The 21,117-nt window shown below is 39.9% G+C and overlaps 1 protein-coding gene across 2 annotated transcripts in view; it reads left to right on the top strand.

The window, feature by feature from the left end:
- Window positions 1–21,117, top strand: part of rabgap1l (RAB GTPase activating protein 1-like) — a 122,856-nt gene that overhangs the window by 15,894 nt on the left and 85,845 nt on the right. Inside the window, exons 8-13 of one of the 2 annotated variants that reach the window (XM_047586222.1) lie at window positions 2,316–2,382; window positions 2,729–2,831; window positions 5,159–5,325; window positions 11,892–12,021; window positions 18,736–18,829; window positions 19,935–20,085. In XM_047586222.1, the coding sequence (XP_047442178.1) occupies window positions 2,316–2,382; window positions 2,729–2,831; window positions 5,159–5,325; window positions 11,892–12,021; window positions 18,736–18,829; window positions 19,935–20,085 (712 nt within the window). The remainder of the gene's footprint in view (window positions 1–2,315; window positions 2,383–2,728; window positions 2,832–5,158; window positions 5,326–11,891; window positions 12,022–18,735; window positions 18,830–19,934; window positions 20,086–21,117) is intronic. The other variant, XM_047586223.1, reaches the window with a different exon arrangement.

The following is a 21,117-nucleotide window of genomic DNA, read 5'->3' on the forward strand; positions in this document are numbered from 1 at the left end:
TAATGCAGTAGATTGACTAAGGAGGAACTATTTTATTGTGATGATGAGTAAATATGTGAAAATCTGGGGACAAAAAACAAAAATAATAATTATATGTTACCAAGATGAAATAAAGAAAGAAGGACAGTTGCGGTTTAATTTATTTTAACATATTTATTCATATTTAAACATATTTAAACTGCTATGTCTGTAATGTTGATAGCAGCGCGGCCGGCTACCGTAATAACTGTAGTCTGCGCGCAACACTTTTTTTTTTCTGCGCTCATTCAAAAGCTAAAATTGTGGACATTTTTGGGGACAGCTTTTGCCGAGGGACAGGTCATCCAACACGGAGACCGTCCCCAGAAGTTGGGGACATCTGGTCACCATAAAAAGCAAAAAAAAAAAACAAGCCCTAAAACATTGTAAGAAATTTGGATTTTACTGTGTGATAATTCGGGTATTTAGACTAAAACGAGGTTGTTAAAATAATGGAAACACGTGTTAGTACAAAGCAAAACAATTCAGTGGTGCTGTAAACAAACAGGCAGCAGCTGAATATCATTATCTTCATGAAGATAAGACTTAATGCAGGATGCATTTGTTTTTGCGTGTGTTCCTAATAAACTGTCGAGAGAGTGTGAAGCCTTGTGATAAACTTAATTCACTTGTTTTTCCAAATTAAAACACCAGATAAAAGATGTTTTTTCGTCTTAAGAATTATGCAGATACTCACTAGTCAATCCAAATGAGGAGAAATCTGCCAGCAAAGAAATACTGACATCCCGAAAACACTTTCAACTTCCTGCAGCAGCCGCCCCCCCCCCCCCCCAACCATACTGTATGTGCAGTGCTGAAAAAGTAGGTCACTTCTCCTTTTCATCCTCGCCCCTTGCCTCCTGTAGCTATCAGAGGGAGACAGACACCTGCCCTCTCCTTTATTTTTAGAGCCGGTGGAAACCCCCATTGTGATCGGAACGGATCCTTATTCCGTGATGCTCGGCACGTGTTTTGTTAGAACTTTTATTAATATTCATTTTTTTATTTTACATAATAGAAACCGTGGTCTTTGTGGTTAATTCTTTTGAAAAGCAATCAGGTTTTGCTTCATTCATTGTGTGGAGGCAGCACACGTAGTCCTGTATTCACCGCTCAGCAGCTGGATGGCTCTGTGCTTAGAAAGGAGCTTTTACCTGGACGTGTTTGCTGTTGATGCTTAAAATGAAATGTCACCTCAGAAAAGGTGAAAGACATCCTGTGTGACTGATGGAGTAACTATGAATGTATTCTTAATGTTTATCAGAAATAGAGATGACACATCACTTCTTTGTAAACGACTTTACGAATTTCATGGAATTATTGTTTGCTTATCTCGGCTTATTTCAATCCTGACCAAGGAGCTAAATAATAAAGAAAATTACTATATTACAATATAAAATTGGTGCAAAATGAGTAATTAACAACCTAATTATGCTTAATCCTAATACTTGAAATCTCTTCTAATGTTTGTGGCTCACTATTTGTAGCATATTACATGTACTTTCATGATAGAAACAAAGAGGCACCTTTAATTGATCCTCTGTACGAGAAATTCACTGTGACGCTGCGACATTAACGAACAGTAATCTGCACATACATGTACTAATAAAATAACAAGACGATTAAACAAAGTGTGAGACAATAGGCCGAACTTAAAAAGACAAATGACACAATAAAACAATAAAAAGTAATCATAAAAAAATAAAAAGTAATCATAATAGTAATAAAACAGATAAACCTACTCACTTACGTGGCCCTGAGGTGTTGCCCAGTAGAAATACATGTTCAGACTGTATGAGTGACAATTACTCTACTTTCCTTTTATAAAGATGATCATTGGTCCCCAGATGTTCTTATATTCCTCCAGTCTGTCACTTAAGACATATCTGATATTCTGTAGGTGGAGGGTTTCTGTTAGTATTGTTATTCAATGGTTAAAAAATGAGAGTTGTTCCAGTGCTGCAAAATCAAAATTCTAGGCTCATAGAAGACGATAAGACAGGAAGCGATATTGTGTTTTTCAGAGTTCCCAAATAAAATTATAACAGGATCCAGCTTCATTTGCACTGACCAATTAGTTGTAAATGTAAAAAAAAAACAAAACAAAACAAAACAAAAAAAACTCCGAAACTTTGTAATTTTGGAAATAACAAAACTGTGTAGTAAGGTTCTTATTGTTCCTGTCAAATATCAGTGTAGTTTTCCTCTTGGCCAGCTCGACTCACCCCGCTGGTGAACGCTGACTGTGACGCTGCAGTGGAATTAGTGGTTATTGATTTCTCCTGCTTCCTCTCTAGGTGCTTTGGGATGCTGCTGAGTCCGGGACAGAAAGTCTGCAACAGTGACATGCATCTTGTAGAAATGGTGAGCAAAAGAAACTTCGCCGACTCACTGCATCATAAAACATTTAGTTTGATCAGCCACAACATTAAAACCACTGAAAGGTGAAGTGAATAACTTTGACCATCTTGAGACAATTCGATAATCTGCTGGGAAATGTTTGCATTCAGTCATACATTCATGTGGATGTTACTTACACATGTAGCACCCACCTAGACCAGACCTCCTCTCACCCCCCCTCCCCACTAAGAACGTCCACACACGACAGGACGCCCTCAGAAGGCCCACGTCCATTCTCTGATGACTCACAACTGTGTCGGAGGCACAAGGGGAGACCTAAGACCTAAGATGTTGATTAATATATTCACAGGAGTCAATGGGGAAGAGCTCGGACGGGAAGGCCTACGTCATCACAGGAACGTGGAACCCCAACATGGCGGCGTTCCAGCTGCTGAATGAAGACACGCCCAAAGGTCAGGACTCATAATCCCCTTCGTGTTTAAGTGATATTGTGAAATGTAGTAAGTGCAAGTTCATGCAGCCACAGCTCCATCAATAATGAGATCAAGTTCCAAAGTCAGGAAACGCTTTACTTTGCACACTTGTCCTTTTATTTATTTATAAACACACACACAACAGTGAGTTGATGTCAGTAAAATGCTTCATTTTCTTCCAGAATGTAAAGTCTTATAAAAGACTCTGTCACCCACAGCTTGTCAAACCTCACCATGTTTTACACATGGAAGTGTGAACAACACTTTCCCCCTTTTTTTCATAATGAGGCTCATTATAACACAAGTTAAGAACATGAGTGTGAAATGACTTGCGCGTTCTTCATATGAAGTGTACACACTGCATTACACTTTGAGTGCATTAAATAAGAGTAACAATATAATTTACAGAATGAGGTTTATTTTACAATTTATTAATGTGCAAAACCTGAACTGTGCAAATATATAAAAAAATCTGTGCAGTATACTGCAGTTGATTTCTCACCATGCACCTCAGAAGGCGTATTGATGTACATATGCTCAGACCAGATGCTGCAGAGTAGTATACTGAGTGTTCCCACGCAGAGAACATGCCTTTCTGAATCCATTACAGCTGAGACTCTGGACAACTTGCCAACTTGAAGGCTCAGAGAGTTTGACTTGAAGGTGGACGGCAAGTCTGTCAAAGCTCTGACTCACTGAAGTCAGTTGGTGTAAGGCCTGAGTAACTTCTGCATATGCACTTCCTGACCTAGAGAAGTCAGCTTCAATTATTTATAAAACAGATCTGCATTTTTAAAGGTGGATCAGATGCAAATTACATCTAACCGCTAATAGTTTGATCCAGAATTGTTTGTTTTCTGTTCGTGCAATCTGAAAAGAGTCAGGAAACTTCATCTGCTGCAAATTAACTTTATTTCACTTTGTTTATCAGGAAATAGCAGCTGCCTTTTATTTTAAATCCCTCCAAGTATTAATATGTACCCACCGTGAAACAGACCTGATTTTTCTTTCTCGTGCGTTGGTTCCTCCTTTATAACAGCGTGAAGTGTTTGTTTACTTTGAGGCTCTCATTAACTTTTATGAAGCTCTTGTTGTGCGGCATTATCAACATGGTTGACTCATCCTGCAGAATAAACTTTTCGCCAAACTGATAATTTAATAGACTCGAAAATTAGAGACTTGGATTCGTGTCCGTATCCACTAGGGGGTGTGACGTCCCCACAGGATTCATGGTGGGCATTTTCTGCATCTCACTGGAGACTACAGACCAACATAATTAATTGCCTGGTTAGAGTTTACTAATTATTGTTTAAACAGACAGAAGATTTTCTCCTTGTAATAAGAGGATTTGGGGACTGGTGCACAGTTCTGGTTATACTCAAAAGCGCTTTGTGATGATTTGTGCTTGAACATGAGACTAAAATCTGCTTCACATATCGATTCATGTAAAATTGTGGTTGCTCTGCTCCTCTCTTTTTATAGTGTAATATATATTTAATAGCATGTATACCTACCCTAAATATCACTGTATTTATATATCTTGTATAGTTTCATATTTATATAATGTCTTTTATTTTGCACGTTATATGCACCGGTCTGGCATAACATTATGACCTCTTAATATTGTAAACAAGGGAACCCCCAAATTCTATATTAAACTAGGCCTAGTGTTATTTATAAATATATTATTATTACCATTTTTGCATTTGCACAATATTAAGCTTCAAGTAATACACAGGTTCAAATATTAATTTTGTTATTTTAAATACGTGCAACACTAGGACAGGAATGCAACTGCTGTAAACCTAATAAATAAATCTAAAATATACATTATTTATTGTGCCTCCATTTATCCCTTTATTAAATATGTTGGATTCATGTTACTGTGTTTAATTTGTGGAGGGAACTTAAAAAAAATAACTATATAACTATATATATATAAAATGTCTAATCAACCAAACATTTTGCAACCCATCCTGCAGTACCTCTGCAACCCCCTGTTGAAACCTATGTTGTAAGAAATATGAACATTCAATTGTCTCAAGAGGGTGAATGTTTTCTCCTGTCAGTGGTCATAATGTTATGCCTGATTCATCTATATATCTTATAAATTCTGCCTCACTACAATCGTTTTTTTGCTGAATGTAATTCCTCCCGTCTCCTGTATCATGATGCTACTAGATGCTGAATTTCCCCCGGGATAAATAAAGTTTCCATCCACCTAAGAGTCTCACATAATACCCCACAATGACCTTGTTTTTTTTTTTTTTGCTTGTTTTGTTTCTGTGCTTCCTGCTTTCCTCCAGATAAGCAGGTCTACATGACCGTGGCGGTGGACCTGGTAGTGACCGAAGTGGTGGAGCCAGTTCGCTTCCTGTTGGAAACTCTTGTCAGGGTCTATCCATCAACCGAACGCTTCTGGTACTTCAGCCGCAAGACCTTCAGCGAGACTTTCTACCTCAAACTCAGACAGGTAACCTCACACAACCTTCACACACCTTCACGGCCCACGGACTGTTCAAAACAATGCCTGTTTATAAGCCATTAAGTGAAAAATGTGGCCCTTCTTGGGTGAGTGCTGACACGTGGAAGTGGCTCTAATTTGTTGGATGCTTGGGGCCGGTCAACCGTCAGAAACATTGGCATACGGATTAGGGTGTGACTGCTATCCCTTTAATACCTTTGGCTGTAGCAGGCCGAGTGCGGCCGGCTCATTATTGGATTTTTGCATCGCTGATGAAGTACCTTGGTTTTTCCATGCGTTTAATTAGCTGCATTCGCCAGAAACGCGCATTCCTCTCTGGCTGTTTATTCATTAGCTGTGTCTCATTTGGCTTCCTAGCAAACATATGCAGAAACTATGAAGATACATGCATTGTTTATATTATCCACATTGCTCTGGTCAGTTGCATGATTAGGATGACGGTTTGCTTTAAAAAAAAAGTTTTAGCCAGTCTAAAAATGATGCCATTGATATTTTTGTCACTTTCCATCATGATTTACCAAAAATAAAATATATCCATAAATAATAATAGAATATAATAAAATGTCCTCTAGACCTTTGACGTTGACAGCCATATTATTATCACTAGCCTGGTTTACATGGAGACTTATTCTCATTCTCATTACATGTGAGGTGATCTTTTACAATCTGATGTTTACATGTACCTCTACTTTTAATCGGAACACCTGTTTTACATACGTGTGACATGCGCAGGTCGATGAAATCATCATGCGACCGATCAAAGATGGAGGTCTCTCGTCTAATCAGAAGTTTTCTTATTAAAGCAACGGCTTAATTCGTAAAGTTTGTGGGGTCATATCCACTTTTGCTATTGTGTTAGCCTTGTAGTAGTTCTAAATTTGTTCCACGCTTCGGTCTATCCCGCCTTCAATGATTTTTTGATGTACCTCTTCAAACAGTTCAATATTTCATTTTTTTTCTGCCGTCTAAAGGTAACGTCTAGTTCTTTCAGAGTTGTTATTAAAAATGAGCTCTCCGCGGAGCCGCACGCAGACTAGTTGAGGAAATGTCACTCGGACGTCACTGAGTATTTACGTCAAAACAGAGCATGTTCGATACCACTGATTTCCTTTCTCAACCGATACTGAGTAAAGTTCAGGCTTTATGTAAATAAACCTTAGGGTGTCTGATAAACCTAAAAAAGTAGTATATTTAAAATCATTGAATACAAGACATCAGACTAATTTATTTATTTATTTATTGATTTTAAACTCTGAAGTATATTGAGGTAGTGGCCTCATTTACTATAAAGTCGAGCTAATACAACGACAGAAAAACCCAACAGAATATATGTGAAAATGCTGTTTCAAATAATAAGTAAAATAATAAGACCAATAAATTAAATTATTGTTTAACTATTAAGAACTACTATAAAATAAAAACCTGCGTCTTAATTCTGACCCTGTTCTCTCCTCCTCTGTCCTCCTCATTATAAATGACTCATGTTCTGTGTTGTGGTTTAACCTGAGGTGTTTCAAGTTTCTTTTTTGTGTTGCCACAACTCAGTAGTTTACTTTCCACTGTGTTACTACATTACCTTGAATGACTAAAGTATCGAAAGTATCGATAGTTTGATTTGAGAATCGATTTTAGAGCATGAAGACCTGGTATCGGAAGTATCGATATTTCAGTATCGATCCACGCGTCACTAGTTTACATGACTTTTGATCGGTTTGGGAAAAGGAATATTCTCCCTCTGTGAAACCAAATTAAATTCCATTTGGTTTGGGCCTGTTTGTTCCGATTTTGGTCTTTATGTGGAGCATTTTCATTCTGAATATTCGTCTCCACGAAAACTCAGCCGTTGCCTTTGCAAGTTTATTCGAGTGAAGCTACGTTTATTGACACAAGCCAGGACCGCATATGTTGAGCGTGAGGGCTCAGACTGCATCAGTTGTGAACCCCCCCCCAGTTAAGGCTGTCCAGACAGACCCGTGAAGAGTGGAGCAGAGTGGAGCAGAGTGGCCGGGCAGCTTGGAGGCTGAGTGGAGTGGAGGAGGAGGTCAGAGCAGGCAGCTGGGAGGCGATGTGCTGTGTCAGTGACCAGTCGAATCCTGCACCCAAGAGAACCGAAACATTCGGTCGTTGTAAGTGCTGAGAGATACACGCGTCTCCCCGGCAAACTTCAATTTCTCTCCCTCCATCTGTGCTTGTCCCACCTTTTGCCTCTCATTATCAAACTGCCGAATCGATGTTCATCACGCTTTTAACTACACACACACACACACCTTTACATCCGTCGATATTTTAAATGTTCCCTGAAAATAACAGCAACCCTCCTGAACTCAATATCAGTTATAAAAACAAAAACTCATGTGTAATGGCAAACACAGCGTTTGCCCTTTTGCAACTTATTTGATTAAAAAGTGCTTAGAGAAACATTTACCTCCCACCAACACCAGCACACAACCCAGCCTGAGCAGTCGCTGTAGGTGAAAGGAAAAAAAAAAAAAAAAAAAACAAGAGTTAAGCCTTAAGCTTCCCCTCCCCTGTTTAAAAAAAAAAAAAAGCAGATATCTTTTAGTAGGCCGTTGGGAGCTGGCAGAGCAGTGGAGTGTGGGGAAGCTTTTGGATTGTGGGAGCTAATAAGAGGCTCTGTCTCATTATTTGCGTGTGGGTAATTAACAGCAGCCGTTTGACTTGTCCGCCTGATTGTCTCTCTAGTTATCTCCTCGGTAAATGGAAGAGTGTTGGACTGGTGCTGTGGTTAGGAGCTAATTAAAAGATAATATTGTGTGCAGGTTTTTGCAGAAGATGGCAATCAGAGGTGAAGCGCGCACACACACACACACTATGTAAAATATGTAGTCCTATTGTCTTATTTTTAGCAGAAACGGTCATTAGCCACAGGAAGCACCAGGGAGTCATCTTGAGCCAGGTTTTTATATATATTTCTTACGTGTCTGCCGCGCTGGTAAACGTATTCATCGTATACTTTCATTGTCATGTCGAGTTAAAGTTGAGGGCCGATTTAGAGAAGATAGTTCTCTGTAGGTTTGAAAATGTACATTTAGAAAGATTAAGGAAACAGATAAATAGATTTATTCATCCCGTGGAAAATCTGGCATCCATTAGACTTAGATTTTATTTGTCCACAAGGGAAATTACTTGATTCCAGTAGTAAAATGCAATATAATACTATAAGCACTTGCATTTGTACAATTTGTCACAGAAATGTGAGTAAATATAGACTATGTATTAGGGGTGGGTGTTTTTTTTTTACAAATACTTATTTCAAATAAATAGTTTTTAGTAAATGATTTGTATTGAAGAACAAGACAAACATGCTATTTCCTCATGTGACTGCGGTGAATGTTTGTGCGTCTGCCCTGGACTGAGTGACGTTCAGGAGTCAGGCTGAAAAGTCTCGACTCCGTAACAGAGGAGGCTCTGACTGGACCAAACCCGACTTAACTGCATTTCTATTTTTGTCAAATCGATTATTTATTTATTTATTTTTTCACCTTAACTGGGTTGGGGAGGCAGCATACAACTTTTAGGAAGCGGAGTTCGACCGGGAAATTATTCCGTTACGTTACATTCGTATTGAGACGTCTGCAGTCAGGTTCTCTCCCGTTAGCATTCGTCTTAGTTAGCATTCATTAGGTCAGTAGTTCAGACTATTGTCTATTGGTAAATGGTCTTGTTTTTAAATAGTACTTTATAGTCACAGACACATCTACCCATTCGCTCACACAAAAGCACACACACATTCACACGGCAGTGCCACGCACTGGGAGCAGCTGGGGGGTTCAGTGTCTTGCTCAAGGACACTTCAGCATACGGTACGTTCCGGGGATCGAACCGCTAACCTGCTGAGCCACAGTCGCCCCCATTGTCTCCAACAAGCACCACATCATCATCACAGTCGTGTTCTGCCCCTTCAAGTCAGAATAAATCACCTGTATTAGCTGCATTTAATGCAAAACATCAACCAGTACTGAAGATGCATCCATAATTATTGTAACGGCTGATTAAAGAATACATATTTCTACTCTTACATATCCTAAATTAGAAGTGTAATACAATACACTTTTCCCCCCTCAACCAATACAAATACTGGATGCTTTGCACACAACTAGTATATACATAGGAAAGATAATTATACATAGGCAGGAGGAAATACAGTCAGCGAAGGGGTTAATAAATTAAAGTGAGGTAGAATGTGTAAAACGTAGATATAAACAATATATAAAGAGCACAAAACCGATAAAGCAATGTGCACACTATATATACAAAACACAAAGCATATATACACAGTATGTATACACTGTTGATTAAAGTTTGAATAGTTCTGTTTTCTGACACATTCCTCTTTTTATTCCTGTTCATACAAAGCACAGTCATTTACAAGATGAATAGACGCGTTTGGGACCATTCAGAAGCGGTCGATCCATTAGAGTTTGAGGCAGCCCATTACAGTATTTTTTTTATGCTGCTAAATGATCACAGAGAGGTGTGCTTTCTTTATATATCATCAAAAAAATATCTGTTTTTTTTGTTTGTTTGTTTAGTTTTTTTGCCTCTTTTCTTTTTCTTCTCATAAATCCCCGGTTGGTAATTCTTGTTTGGCCCACATTTCTGTCACGGTTAATAATTCATCCTTTAGGGTTAACTATTCACCTGCGTAGGCCAGCGCAAAGTAAATTATGTTACCTAAGCCTCCCTGGATTTTCTCTAAAAATAGGCCCGGCTTGATATTCTTTGCCAATTTGTGCTCTCATCACTGACTTGAGTTAGTCATTAGACGCCATACGAGTGGGCAGATCAATGACGCTCATCGATCCATTCCACCAGGTGGAGGAGAGGGGCAACGGCACTGGAGTAATTGAATAGAGCAGAAATAAGCATCAGTTTCTTATGACGCTGAAGGTCACGTCTGACGGTGGCTTTGTTCTCTGGTGCATTTCTTTACACCGTTATGGTGCAGTTAAGGAGCAGTTAAAGCCGTTTTAGATTCTACATTTACAAACAGGGGATCAATGATATCCTATATATCACCAAGCCAATGGTATGATCTACATTATAAGCGACTCACAGTATCTAAATGTCTTTACCTGTTGAGTGTAAATCGAATATTAAGTCATGTTTTATCACCACTTGTAGTTGGCAGTGATTGAACAAAATATCAGGATCGCTTTGGTTTCCTCGATGTTTGAAAGTAATAGAACAGTTAATTATAATTCCAGTCTGGCTCCAGTACGAAATACACTGATCAGGCATAACATTATGACCACCTTCCTCTACTATGATTTGCTCTAACATGGAAGTTTCACACAAATGGATTTCACTGACTAAAATCTTTTTCACATATTGACTCATAACATGTAAAGCTGTGGTTTTATACAGTAATATATATCTATATATATATATATATATATATACACATATGTAATAACTTGTATATCGTGCATATTACATATCCTAAATATATCAGATATGTTATACTGTATTTATAAATCTTGTATAGTTTCATGCATATACTCATATACTGTCTTTCAGCTGATTTATTGTACACAATATATACTGATCTGGCGTAACATTATGACCACTTTCCTAATAGTGTGTAGGCAATATGTAGGAGACCCTTGAGGGGTTTCTGAGGGTCATACTATAAAACTACAAAAAACAAACAAACATAACAAAAAAACATAACCATCCTGTACTGTGATGAGGCATAACATTATGACCACCGTCCTAATGTTGTGTAGGTTTGTTAGTGGGGGCCATTGGGTTGAGGGGAGGGGCCTTGATTAGTTGATCAGTGTGGGATCCAGTGAATTCGGAGGCCAGGTCAACACCTTGTGCTGTTTTTTTCCTAAAATGTTTTTGTGTGTGTCTGTGTCTGGCTGCATCCTGCTGGGGATGACTGCTGCCATCAAGGAGTGTCATTGCTATGGGGTGGGGGTGCTTGGTCTGGTTTAGGCGGGTGCTACACGTCTAAGTAACATCCAGGTCCACAAGTTTTCCAGCAGAACATTGAATTCAGTCGTCAGTGGTTTTAATGTTGTGGCTGATCGGTGTGTAGTATGCACTTATAATATATCAAAAGACTAGACACAGACACAATTTTATCCTCTTTAGTTTGTGACTAGTAGCTACTCGTGGTTTGTGCTGAAGGCCTACACACTCCTCACAAACACAACAGGCTTCACTTGACGTTGTCGTGAAAGGTTGGACGTGTTGCCTTTTTGAGATTGACTCCCAACTGCCTCCTTTGTCCTTTTCTCCTTTCTGCCCCGAGCAAATTTGGGGCATGTTAAACGCTTGTATCTGCTAACTATAGCGGCGCATGACGTGAATGTTTATGAGGAGGCGACACTCTGCGCTCTCATATTTCATTTTATGTTCCATGGAGTTGTTCATTTGCAGAACTGCTGTTGCACCTGAATTGTTGCACCTCAACAATTCCTCTATTTATCATCATTAATTAAACCCTTCTGAACTTTTTTTTTTACAAATGTGGATGATTTTCTACTTTCATCAATTACATAATTCCATTCATTTTTTTGCAGCAGGCTCCAGATAGGGTGAGTCAAAGCGACGCTGTGTATGAGGTGGTGAGTCTTCAGAGGGAGGCAGAAAGAAGCAACGAAGAAAGAGGACAACCGGCTTCACCCGCCGAGGAAGAGGAGGCTGATGAAGGTATGCGTGGAGGTTTCTCCCTCCCTCTTTATCTCTTGATCCCTCCTCAGTAGCTTAGTTTTTAATCCCTCTTGATATTGTTAATTATACATTCTGTGCTACGGGATAATTCAAAACAAGTCCTTCTCTGCCTCTATACATCAGTAATGAGATGCTCACAAAGCCTTCTTCTCAATTACACGCAGACACGTGCACGACACCTCAGCGTAATTTCTCCTCCAAAGCCTGATTGAAGAAATGTTTAGAGCTGTATAAATCCCCGGCCCCTTCAGTATCGGAGGAAAACCTGACAGGTCTGCGCACCTTCATGGCAGAGGCATGAAAAGGAAAAGAATTGGTTAACCACAAATAGCTTGTTTGCGGGCTCGATATACGTTCCAACAGTGTTTTTTTTTCTTTTTCTTTTTCTCCCTATGTTGCATGTGCGCCTCATCTAAATGAGATCATATGTCCAGATGTAGAGTCTGAAATAGAGGCTGAGCAACACACACAAATCTACTCTTTTCACAAGCACACACACATTTGTTGGCAGACATGCATCAATAGTGAAGTTTCATTTTGTTCAGGTGCATAAAATCCTTTGGCTTATATGTGTGTGCATGTGTACATGCAGAATGAGTGTGATTGTGTGTCTGCTACAGGCTCGATCTCTGGGGTTTTATGTGCACGCTCATGTATATGCTTGCATGTCAAGTGAGGGGAGCCAGGCCCAATTATGTTAGGACTTGTTTTTTTGATCATTTTTTTATATTTAAAGATTTCCCGTACAATATGGTACAGAGAATCTTCACATTCATATGACATGTTATGACATGAACTAGGGCTGTCATGATACCAGAGTTTCACTTCAGAATATTATCATGATACCAACAAAAATGTAAATAATAATGGCAGAATCCAGGAAATGCATCTTGAACTTTATTTTCTTTTTTGGGGAGACGATTTACACCCAAAATAACAGTAGAACAGGAGAAAACAGGGGCAGGTGTAAAACACACAGTGTTCAAGTGGCACTGGATCGTTTTCACCAGGGATGTTCAAATACAGCCCGGGGGGAGGGTCATGGGCCAACATGTTAATTTTGTAGAACATTAAGCTAAATGTGGGTATATATATTATGCATTTACAAAATAAGCACTATCACAATTTAATTTTGAAAAAATAATGACACTGGTTATTGTGCTTCACATTTATATTCAAAAAAATGATTGAACATCTATCTGTAAGTAGCAAGTAACACGGGTAACTAGTGCAATAAACAGGACAAAACATGCCTCCATTAATCATACACACTTCAACCATACAACATCGACTTTGGTAAAAAAAAAAAAAAAAAAAAAAAAAGATGCTTTTCATTTTTTTTTTTTCGCTCCATCTATGTGCATCCTCTCACTCGTTGTTGGTCTTCTTCTCTTCACTGGATGTGAGCTGGCTGGAGCTCAACAGCGCCACCCTCCCATCAATTTATCACAATGTTATTCTCTGGTCAGGAGTGGAACTGCACCAATAAATAATATTCTGACCGTGTGGGAAAAAAAATGATACAGTGGGCAAGGCGCGTGGATCCAAATAGGCCGGCCACGATATTATCATATGTGCCTTTTTAACACTATATCGAAATTTGATTTTTAAAACCACGATTATTGTCACTACCAGCCCTCACTAACCAAACCCACCATAAGACCCTTACTATAAAGACATCGAGGCAGAATATACAGTGTTAGGGCTTGTTTGCCTACAGCCCTGCAGTGTCAAATGCCATCACTCATGTGCTCCTTCGGGTGAAGCCTTCTGTTCCTTAATAAACTTAATCGGCCCTGTTTTTTAAACGAAGGCAGGTGCAAATAGGCCATTTGGCACAAACGACAACTTATCAGCCTTGTGTCTTGATTAAGACTAAATCTAATACATCTCAAGAATTTGCAGTTTTCTCTAGACGACAAGCCTGAGCAGAGTTGGAGGTTTTACCTTCAGTAGTAGCAGCAATGCCGAAGGGATGGAGGCAAAGCAGCAGCCGCAGCCACAGCAGCAGCAGCATCAACACCAACACTGGCTGTTAGACTCCAGTGGTTTCCAAACATGACCCAGTTTCAGTTAATATAAACAGCACTGGCATTTCCACCTGACCACTGGCTAGGTAGTGCTGGTGTCGCAGATTAGGCTTGGCCCCGATTCAGACGACATGCTTCATAATAATAATGCCGTGTTCCTGTGCCCCTTCAGAGGATTTCCCCCCCGTCCAAGTTGCGCAGTATGCGGGAAATCGCCTCAAATGGAGATCAGCTCATCGCCTGAAATATTTTTAACTACTGAAGTATGCGTAATGAAAACCCAGTCACTCGGTTTATTTAAGCAATTAATTATTTTGGTTACGCAAAGAGATACCGTTGATGGATAATATACACCGATCGGCCACAACATTATGACCACTGACAGGAGAAGTAAATTCAGACCTGGCATTCGTTTGTGTGGGTGTTACTTAGACATGTAGCACCCACCTAGACTAAACCACACCAGGCACCCCCCATCCCATAGCAATGACTCGTTGTTGGCAGCAGGATGCAGCCTGACACAAAAACAGTTTAGGAACAACAAGGTGTTGACATGGCCCTTTGAAATCACTGGCTTCCAAACTGATCAAGTATCTGTGGGATGATCCAAAGAAGCCCGTCCCCTCGACGCATAGGACCCGAAGCCTTTTCCAAAATTAAATAATAACCTTTTTGGTTAATATATATTTTTATTCAGAAGCATCTCAGCGTCTTAAATTGGATGCTTCATCTCTCTTTGCAGCCACTCAGTCTTCGCTCTAAACAGTTTTCCATTTATTTTTCTCAATATTTTTTTTTTTTTTCAACCTTGAAGCATTAAATCTATTAACTAAATGGGAGACATAAAAAAAAAAAAAAAAAAAAAAAATAGTTTCTCCTGTGCTGCTATCTGCCGACTCGCCCAAAGTCAGCCACCAAGGCCGGAGCCGACGGCTTTCAAACAGGCACTGTGGGAGCCATTCAAAGGGCTTTTTCTATAACGCCCCTCTCCTCCCTCAGAACTGAAAATTGGAGGCGCTCAGGGCCGTGGAGCTGGAGGTCAGTCTCATTGTGTCCAGAAATGAATACACTCCCAGTGTAGATGCCACTGCTCCACACACACACACACACACACACACACACACACACACACACACACACATGCATTCAATTCATGTGGGCTTTTTCTTCCCCTTGGAAACTGCTATGTGAAAAATAGGCCTGAAGCTGACATTCTGGTTTTTGTTTGCTTTTCCTTTCACAGCAAGCTTTGTGATTGTTGTTTTGCCTTTAATATAGTTTCTTATACACACACACACAAACTCAGACAAATACATTCACACTGGCTGTGAGCATACTTAAAACTGATTCTCTGCTTTATCATTTATAACTGGACCCAACTAGTCTCTGCAAAACGACATGAAAACAAGGATTTTAATCAGCACTCTGCTATCACATATTAAGTTTATACATTATAATGGAGTAAAACAATCATCATGGTGCTACGAATTTCTATCCACAAAACCAATCCACTAGTAGCTTCAACGCCACAGAGATCCCATCTGAAAAGTAATCCTATGGGGAGATTAAAAGGTAACAGTAATGGCCCTCGTCTTCACAGCTTCTTTCATCACCTGGCATGTTGGCAGCAGCATTGGACTCACGCTTCTCTGCCACGTGGCCTTAGCAAATCTGAGGACAGAGGCAGCAGCAGCAGCAGCAGCTTTGTGCTTGGTCTGAGCCATTTGAAAGGACTCATCAAGCATTTATAAAGACCTCAATGGCTCCCGCTGAGGCCGTGAGGATGTATAGGAGCAGCGGTGCGTGGAGCATAGTGGCCACACATTCAGGGAGAAAATGTTTTTACTCATTATTTAATGCCAAGGCCTTAGTAAAGCCTTTAGTGGGAATTAATAATTCTTTATGAACTCATGTGGGCCTTTTTCCCTGGACTCTATAAGATCTTTAAAAAGATATAGAGTACGGTGCAGTTTCCAGTCAGCCTAAGAGAAAAGGTTGCCTCATTTTCTTTAAAGACAAATAATGACGGTGATCCGCTCAGGACCGGGGGGATTTTTTTCATATGTTGCTGAATTGCTTTTGAACATGAAGAGAGACTTTCATCTGTTCTCAGTCTATGCAAATCATAATTGGTGTATAAATCATGTAAATTATTCACCGGCTCATGATATTGTGTGTCCTGCAGATTTTTCTTTAGCCCACTGGGTTCTATACAGTGTCTACTTGTTGTGTGATCACAGTTAATATCGTTTAAAATGTTTTGTGAGCTTCTTTTTTATCTATTTATTTATTTTTTTTATTTTGAACATTTAGGAAATAGGATTATGAGGTAATAATGCCTTATTCGGACACAGATGTGAGGCTATAACCCATAAACTCAAGAGATTATTTTTGCCCTGTTCGCATGGGACTAGTTCTACGTGGGGACCTGCAGCAATTTGTAATAAGTCTGTGATCTTAATCCTGTGCAAATCTGGCCATGTCTGTGGTTTGTAAAGTATTACCATCTACCTGCCCTATATCTTGTAACACAGATCCTCTGATAAAACTAATGAGGCGTGAATCGACATCTATGATTTGGGGGTGCGATGTTACTTTTTCAAGATTTTTTTTTTAATTTACAGCTGATTTTTCTGCCTCTTTTCACTTAAGAATTCTGAAGGATGTGCTATAAAATCAAAGTTTGGGCAGATGTTAGGGTGCAAAGTCAAGACGCCGCTGACCCATTCAAGCATTTAGATGGATTAAATCATTAAATCCAGCATTTATGTGTTCAACGGCAAAGGTGGGGCTGATTTAAATACTGGCAGGTGGTTCGTAATTTCTTCTTCTGTCCTAAAAATATATTTTTTCTTATGAGTTAGAATTTGCAAAATAACTAAAGCTGCCAAAAAGTGTAAAATGTCCTCTCACAGAGAGACATAACTATAGATCTGAATCACGTGACGTCCCCAAGTAAAATTAATCCTGTGCAAATCAGGATTTGAAAGAGAAACTGTGACTGAGCTTTTCTTTTCTAGACTTTACAGCTCAGCTTTGGAGGCCCAGGAAACTTTCTACTTTCTACTCAGTAAACCATTAGTCAACATGATGAGAGTCACTGGTTGGACATCTTCACTTCTTTAAACAAGGGAAAGGGGGAAGTGGGATATTGGGGAAAAAGAAAGAAACGATGATTTGTTAAGATGTTGTTAGATGGTTGATTTTAGAACTGACTGATCCTCACAGAGATAAGATAAGATAAATAAGATAAATTTGTTTCAGTAGAGACCGTGTACATTGATGAACAAAAAATGTAGGAGAATACCTTTGTGAATATGCCCGATTATAGCAGAGTGGCTTATTTGTGTCCGCAGTCCCAAATCAACAAATAAAATACAGATGACAGTGAAAGAAAGACAGAATATATGACAGAAAGAAAGAAAATATGACTTAAGATGTCTTGAGAAGGTTTATTTTAAAACTGACTCATCCTCACAGAGATGTGTATCTGTCTGATATTGTATTTTTAAACGCCTTACTTGACTTTAATTTTCTTTATTTATTATTCACAAATATTCAGATTTTATTTAAATATTATTTGTGTTCTTTCTCGATTTGATTCGAGTCAGTTGTTGAATTTGTACTGATAAAACTAGACTTGGTCTCTCTTGATCTCTTCAGATTCTAATTTACTAGCCCTTGCTCCTAACGGCCCAGTTGTATTTCTAAATGGGCACCACGCTTCAACATGGGGTCACTGGGTAAATACTCAACACGTGTTGTGCGATAGCAGTATTAGAAAATACAAAGGGTATCATTAAAGGCTTGTGAATGTGTGTGTGTGTTTGTTCTGGTGGGAGGTCTCTGTGTGGGGATCGGTTCATCCCTCCTGCAGCAGCAGCAGCAGCAGCAGCAGAGCAGGCCAGACAGTCAATTAGTGCTTCTGCATCTGAACACAAGTGGTTGGTTGGGCTGATTGCCTCTTGTCTGCCTCACGATCGGCCAGACAGAAGAACAGCAGTAATTGAAGGTGTAGGCAGTGGACGGGCACTCATGCCTCCTTTTAACAGTTTGGTATCAATATGATGACGTTTTCTTTTTAAAAAAAATCTTTTGTATGCATTAGAGTAGCGTTATGTGTATTACATTATGTATATACTCAGTATATCCACCTTTGTGCCTCCAAAACAGGGTGAGGTGATGGTGTCATGTGGTGTTTGGCAACAGGATGTTGTTGTGTGTCAGGATGTTGTTAGTGGGGGAGTGGGGGTCTCTGTGGATCATCCCACAGATGCAGGAGTGTCATTGCTATGGGGTGGGTGGTGCATGTCTAAGTAGCATCCACGTGAATGAATGCCAGGTCCAAACGTTTTAACACCAGTCAGTGGTCATAATTTTGTGGCTGATCGTGTGTATATCAGCCATTCAGTAATTAAACTAAATATCTTGTTCCTTAGCTGACTGTGATTTACGTGAGTGTTTCATGAGGCGTGGAACCTCTCACCGGTCAGCAGCGTTAGTCATACACATACCCACCCCGTGCTGCTGTGCACCGAAGTTACAGGGGATCTGGGCAGCTCGCGTTAGATTCTTTCAAAGTTTTCCTTTTGATTTACATCCGTCTGCTTCTTTTCAGCCCGTGCTCTAAATGTGTATCGATGTCTGTGTGTGTTTCCCGCAGATAGCGACAATGAAATCAACAGTGGGACGGGGAAGGTTTCCAAAGACTGTCCGGAGAAAATACTGGAGTCCTGGGGAGCGATCCTCAGCAGATGGTAGGACTTCAAAAGAGGCCGAGAGTTTAGAAATGTGGACCCTGAGACTGAATGAGATGACATAGCTGCACACTTAACGTAGAAACATAACGTAGAAAAACTCTCCGACATGACACATTCATGCTGAAAAGTAAATCAGACCTCCCTGCTGCGTGAAAGAGTGTCCTCTCCATTATTGCAGTTTAATTTTATCATCCCGGTTTATATTAATTACCAACTCAAAGCTGACTCTGGGCTCTGTAAGTATAAGTTATTCATATCTGAACATATGAAGCAGTCCAGACTGTGCATCTGTTAGTGTATCTGGTATATCCCACACTGTACAGCTTATTACTGTGGTTGATTTACCAAAAAGAACCTTTTGCATATGGCTTTAGACACGGGTGTTATTAACTGAATAAAAGATGTGTCAGGCTTTTCATTCGAGTTCACTGCCTCTTTTCTTGCTGTTGCATCAGCACAATGAAGTGAAGTTTATTGGGAAATTGCTTTCATATGGCCTCAATAAATGCAAATGATGAGATTTCAAGCATCATTAAAAAGAGCTGACAGTGCGTTTTCAAAAGCAGGATTTTTTTTTTTTTTTTTTCCCACTTCGTGTGGAATCAGAGCGCCGCCGTTAATATCCCAGACTACAATATTGCACTGTAAAGCACTTAATAAAATGATGCTCAGTGTGGTATTCAATGAGGTAGGTGTTACTATAAGCAATAAATCTATACTTAACTGACCACGGCGTAGTTAATGTGGTCATTTTAGTCCATTTGAGTGAGGCAGTGAGCACCTTCCCTAAGACGAATGTAGTGAAGCAGCCTGTTGTTGTATTGGTCATCTCCTGGTGTTGCTAGTATAAATAGTTGCATCAGTCTTCCTGCAAAGAAGAGAAAAAGACCTAATGGAGCAAACCGTATTCACTTTTATGCAACATAAATACGTAAGCATGCACCTGACTGACTCAACTGGTATATAAATAAATAAAAGTGGTTATCAACTCTGCCCAGCCGCACATCTGCACAATAGTTTAAGTGGTCCAATTGGATTCGGTGACATTGTGTAATAATGGATTGCTTTTATCTGTCTGTGTGCGTGTCTGTGTGCGTGTCAGGCACGGGAACCTGTCCACTCGTCCGAAGGGTTTGCCCTCGTTGGTACGCAGTGGCATTCCTGAGCCACTCAGAGCCGAGGTCTGGCAGCTGCTGGCCGGTTGCCACGACAACCACGACCTGCTTGAGCAGTACCGCATCCTCATCACCAAGGTAAGCGTGCGCGCGCGCACACACACACCCCGCACACAAACTGGGGAGGGGACCCACCGCCAACGCTTAGAAGAAGTAGAAGAAGAAGAAGTTGCGTTTATGATACAGAAGCGGATACAGTCCTTAACGTTTACCGACTGTTCTGTCTTTGAGTGTATGTAAGCGTATGTAAATACGTTAAACGTTTAGCCTCTAGACAGCAACTTGTTAACTTGTGCGTGGAGGTCATTTGCACCGCGCACTTGTTTTTTTGTTGACAAGTGTGAGCTGTTATGAGGTCACGGCAGTGCCATGAAGATAAATTTCAACACGTTTCCTTCTTTGTGTACAAAAGTACGCGTAACAAACACCCCCGATGCCGCCGTTCATTAGAGCGCTTCCTTTGAACTGTGTGTCGACTCAAAGAACACTTTAATTTAGCGGTGACATTTAAATTCATGCGGCGCTGTCACAGGACTATTACAGCTCGTGCTGGCCCCTTTAGACCCCCCGGGGAGCTTGCAAGAGTTCAAAGTGAATTCTTGGACCTTTTAATATTTAACCGTTGGGTGTTCTTGTTGCTTGAGTGTAAGTGGTGACAGTGTCTAAAAAAAAAAATAAATAAAAAATGTGCTGGATCTGAGAGTAAGTAGGGTCAATTTTTAGAGATTAAGTGTTTTAGTTCTGTTGGTCCCATGAATTATCTCTGTCATCTGATGTATACATATATATACACACACACAATGTGTATTTTAAGCTGCATTTAAAATTTCTCAGTGAACTATGTAGAATATTGACTCAAGTATCGTGATACATATCGTATCGTGAAGTCCTTGCCATTACCCACCCTTAGACAACATGACACTCTACTATACACCGGTCAGTTACAACATTATGACCACCTTCCTAATATTGTGTAGGTCTCCCATGTGCCTCCAAAACATTTGTGACTCATCAGAGCATGGACATGAGTGTGTTGTCCTGTGTTGTCTGGAAACACGTTATTGTTATTGGGGGCCTTTGAGCCTCTGTGGATCATCCCAAAGATACTTG

The sequence above is a fragment of the Mugil cephalus genome, chromosome 6 (assembly GCF_022458985.1).
Source record: "Mugil cephalus isolate CIBA_MC_2020 chromosome 6, CIBA_Mcephalus_1.1, whole genome shotgun sequence".
Taxonomy (NCBI): domain Eukaryota; kingdom Metazoa; phylum Chordata; class Actinopteri; order Mugiliformes; family Mugilidae; genus Mugil; species Mugil cephalus.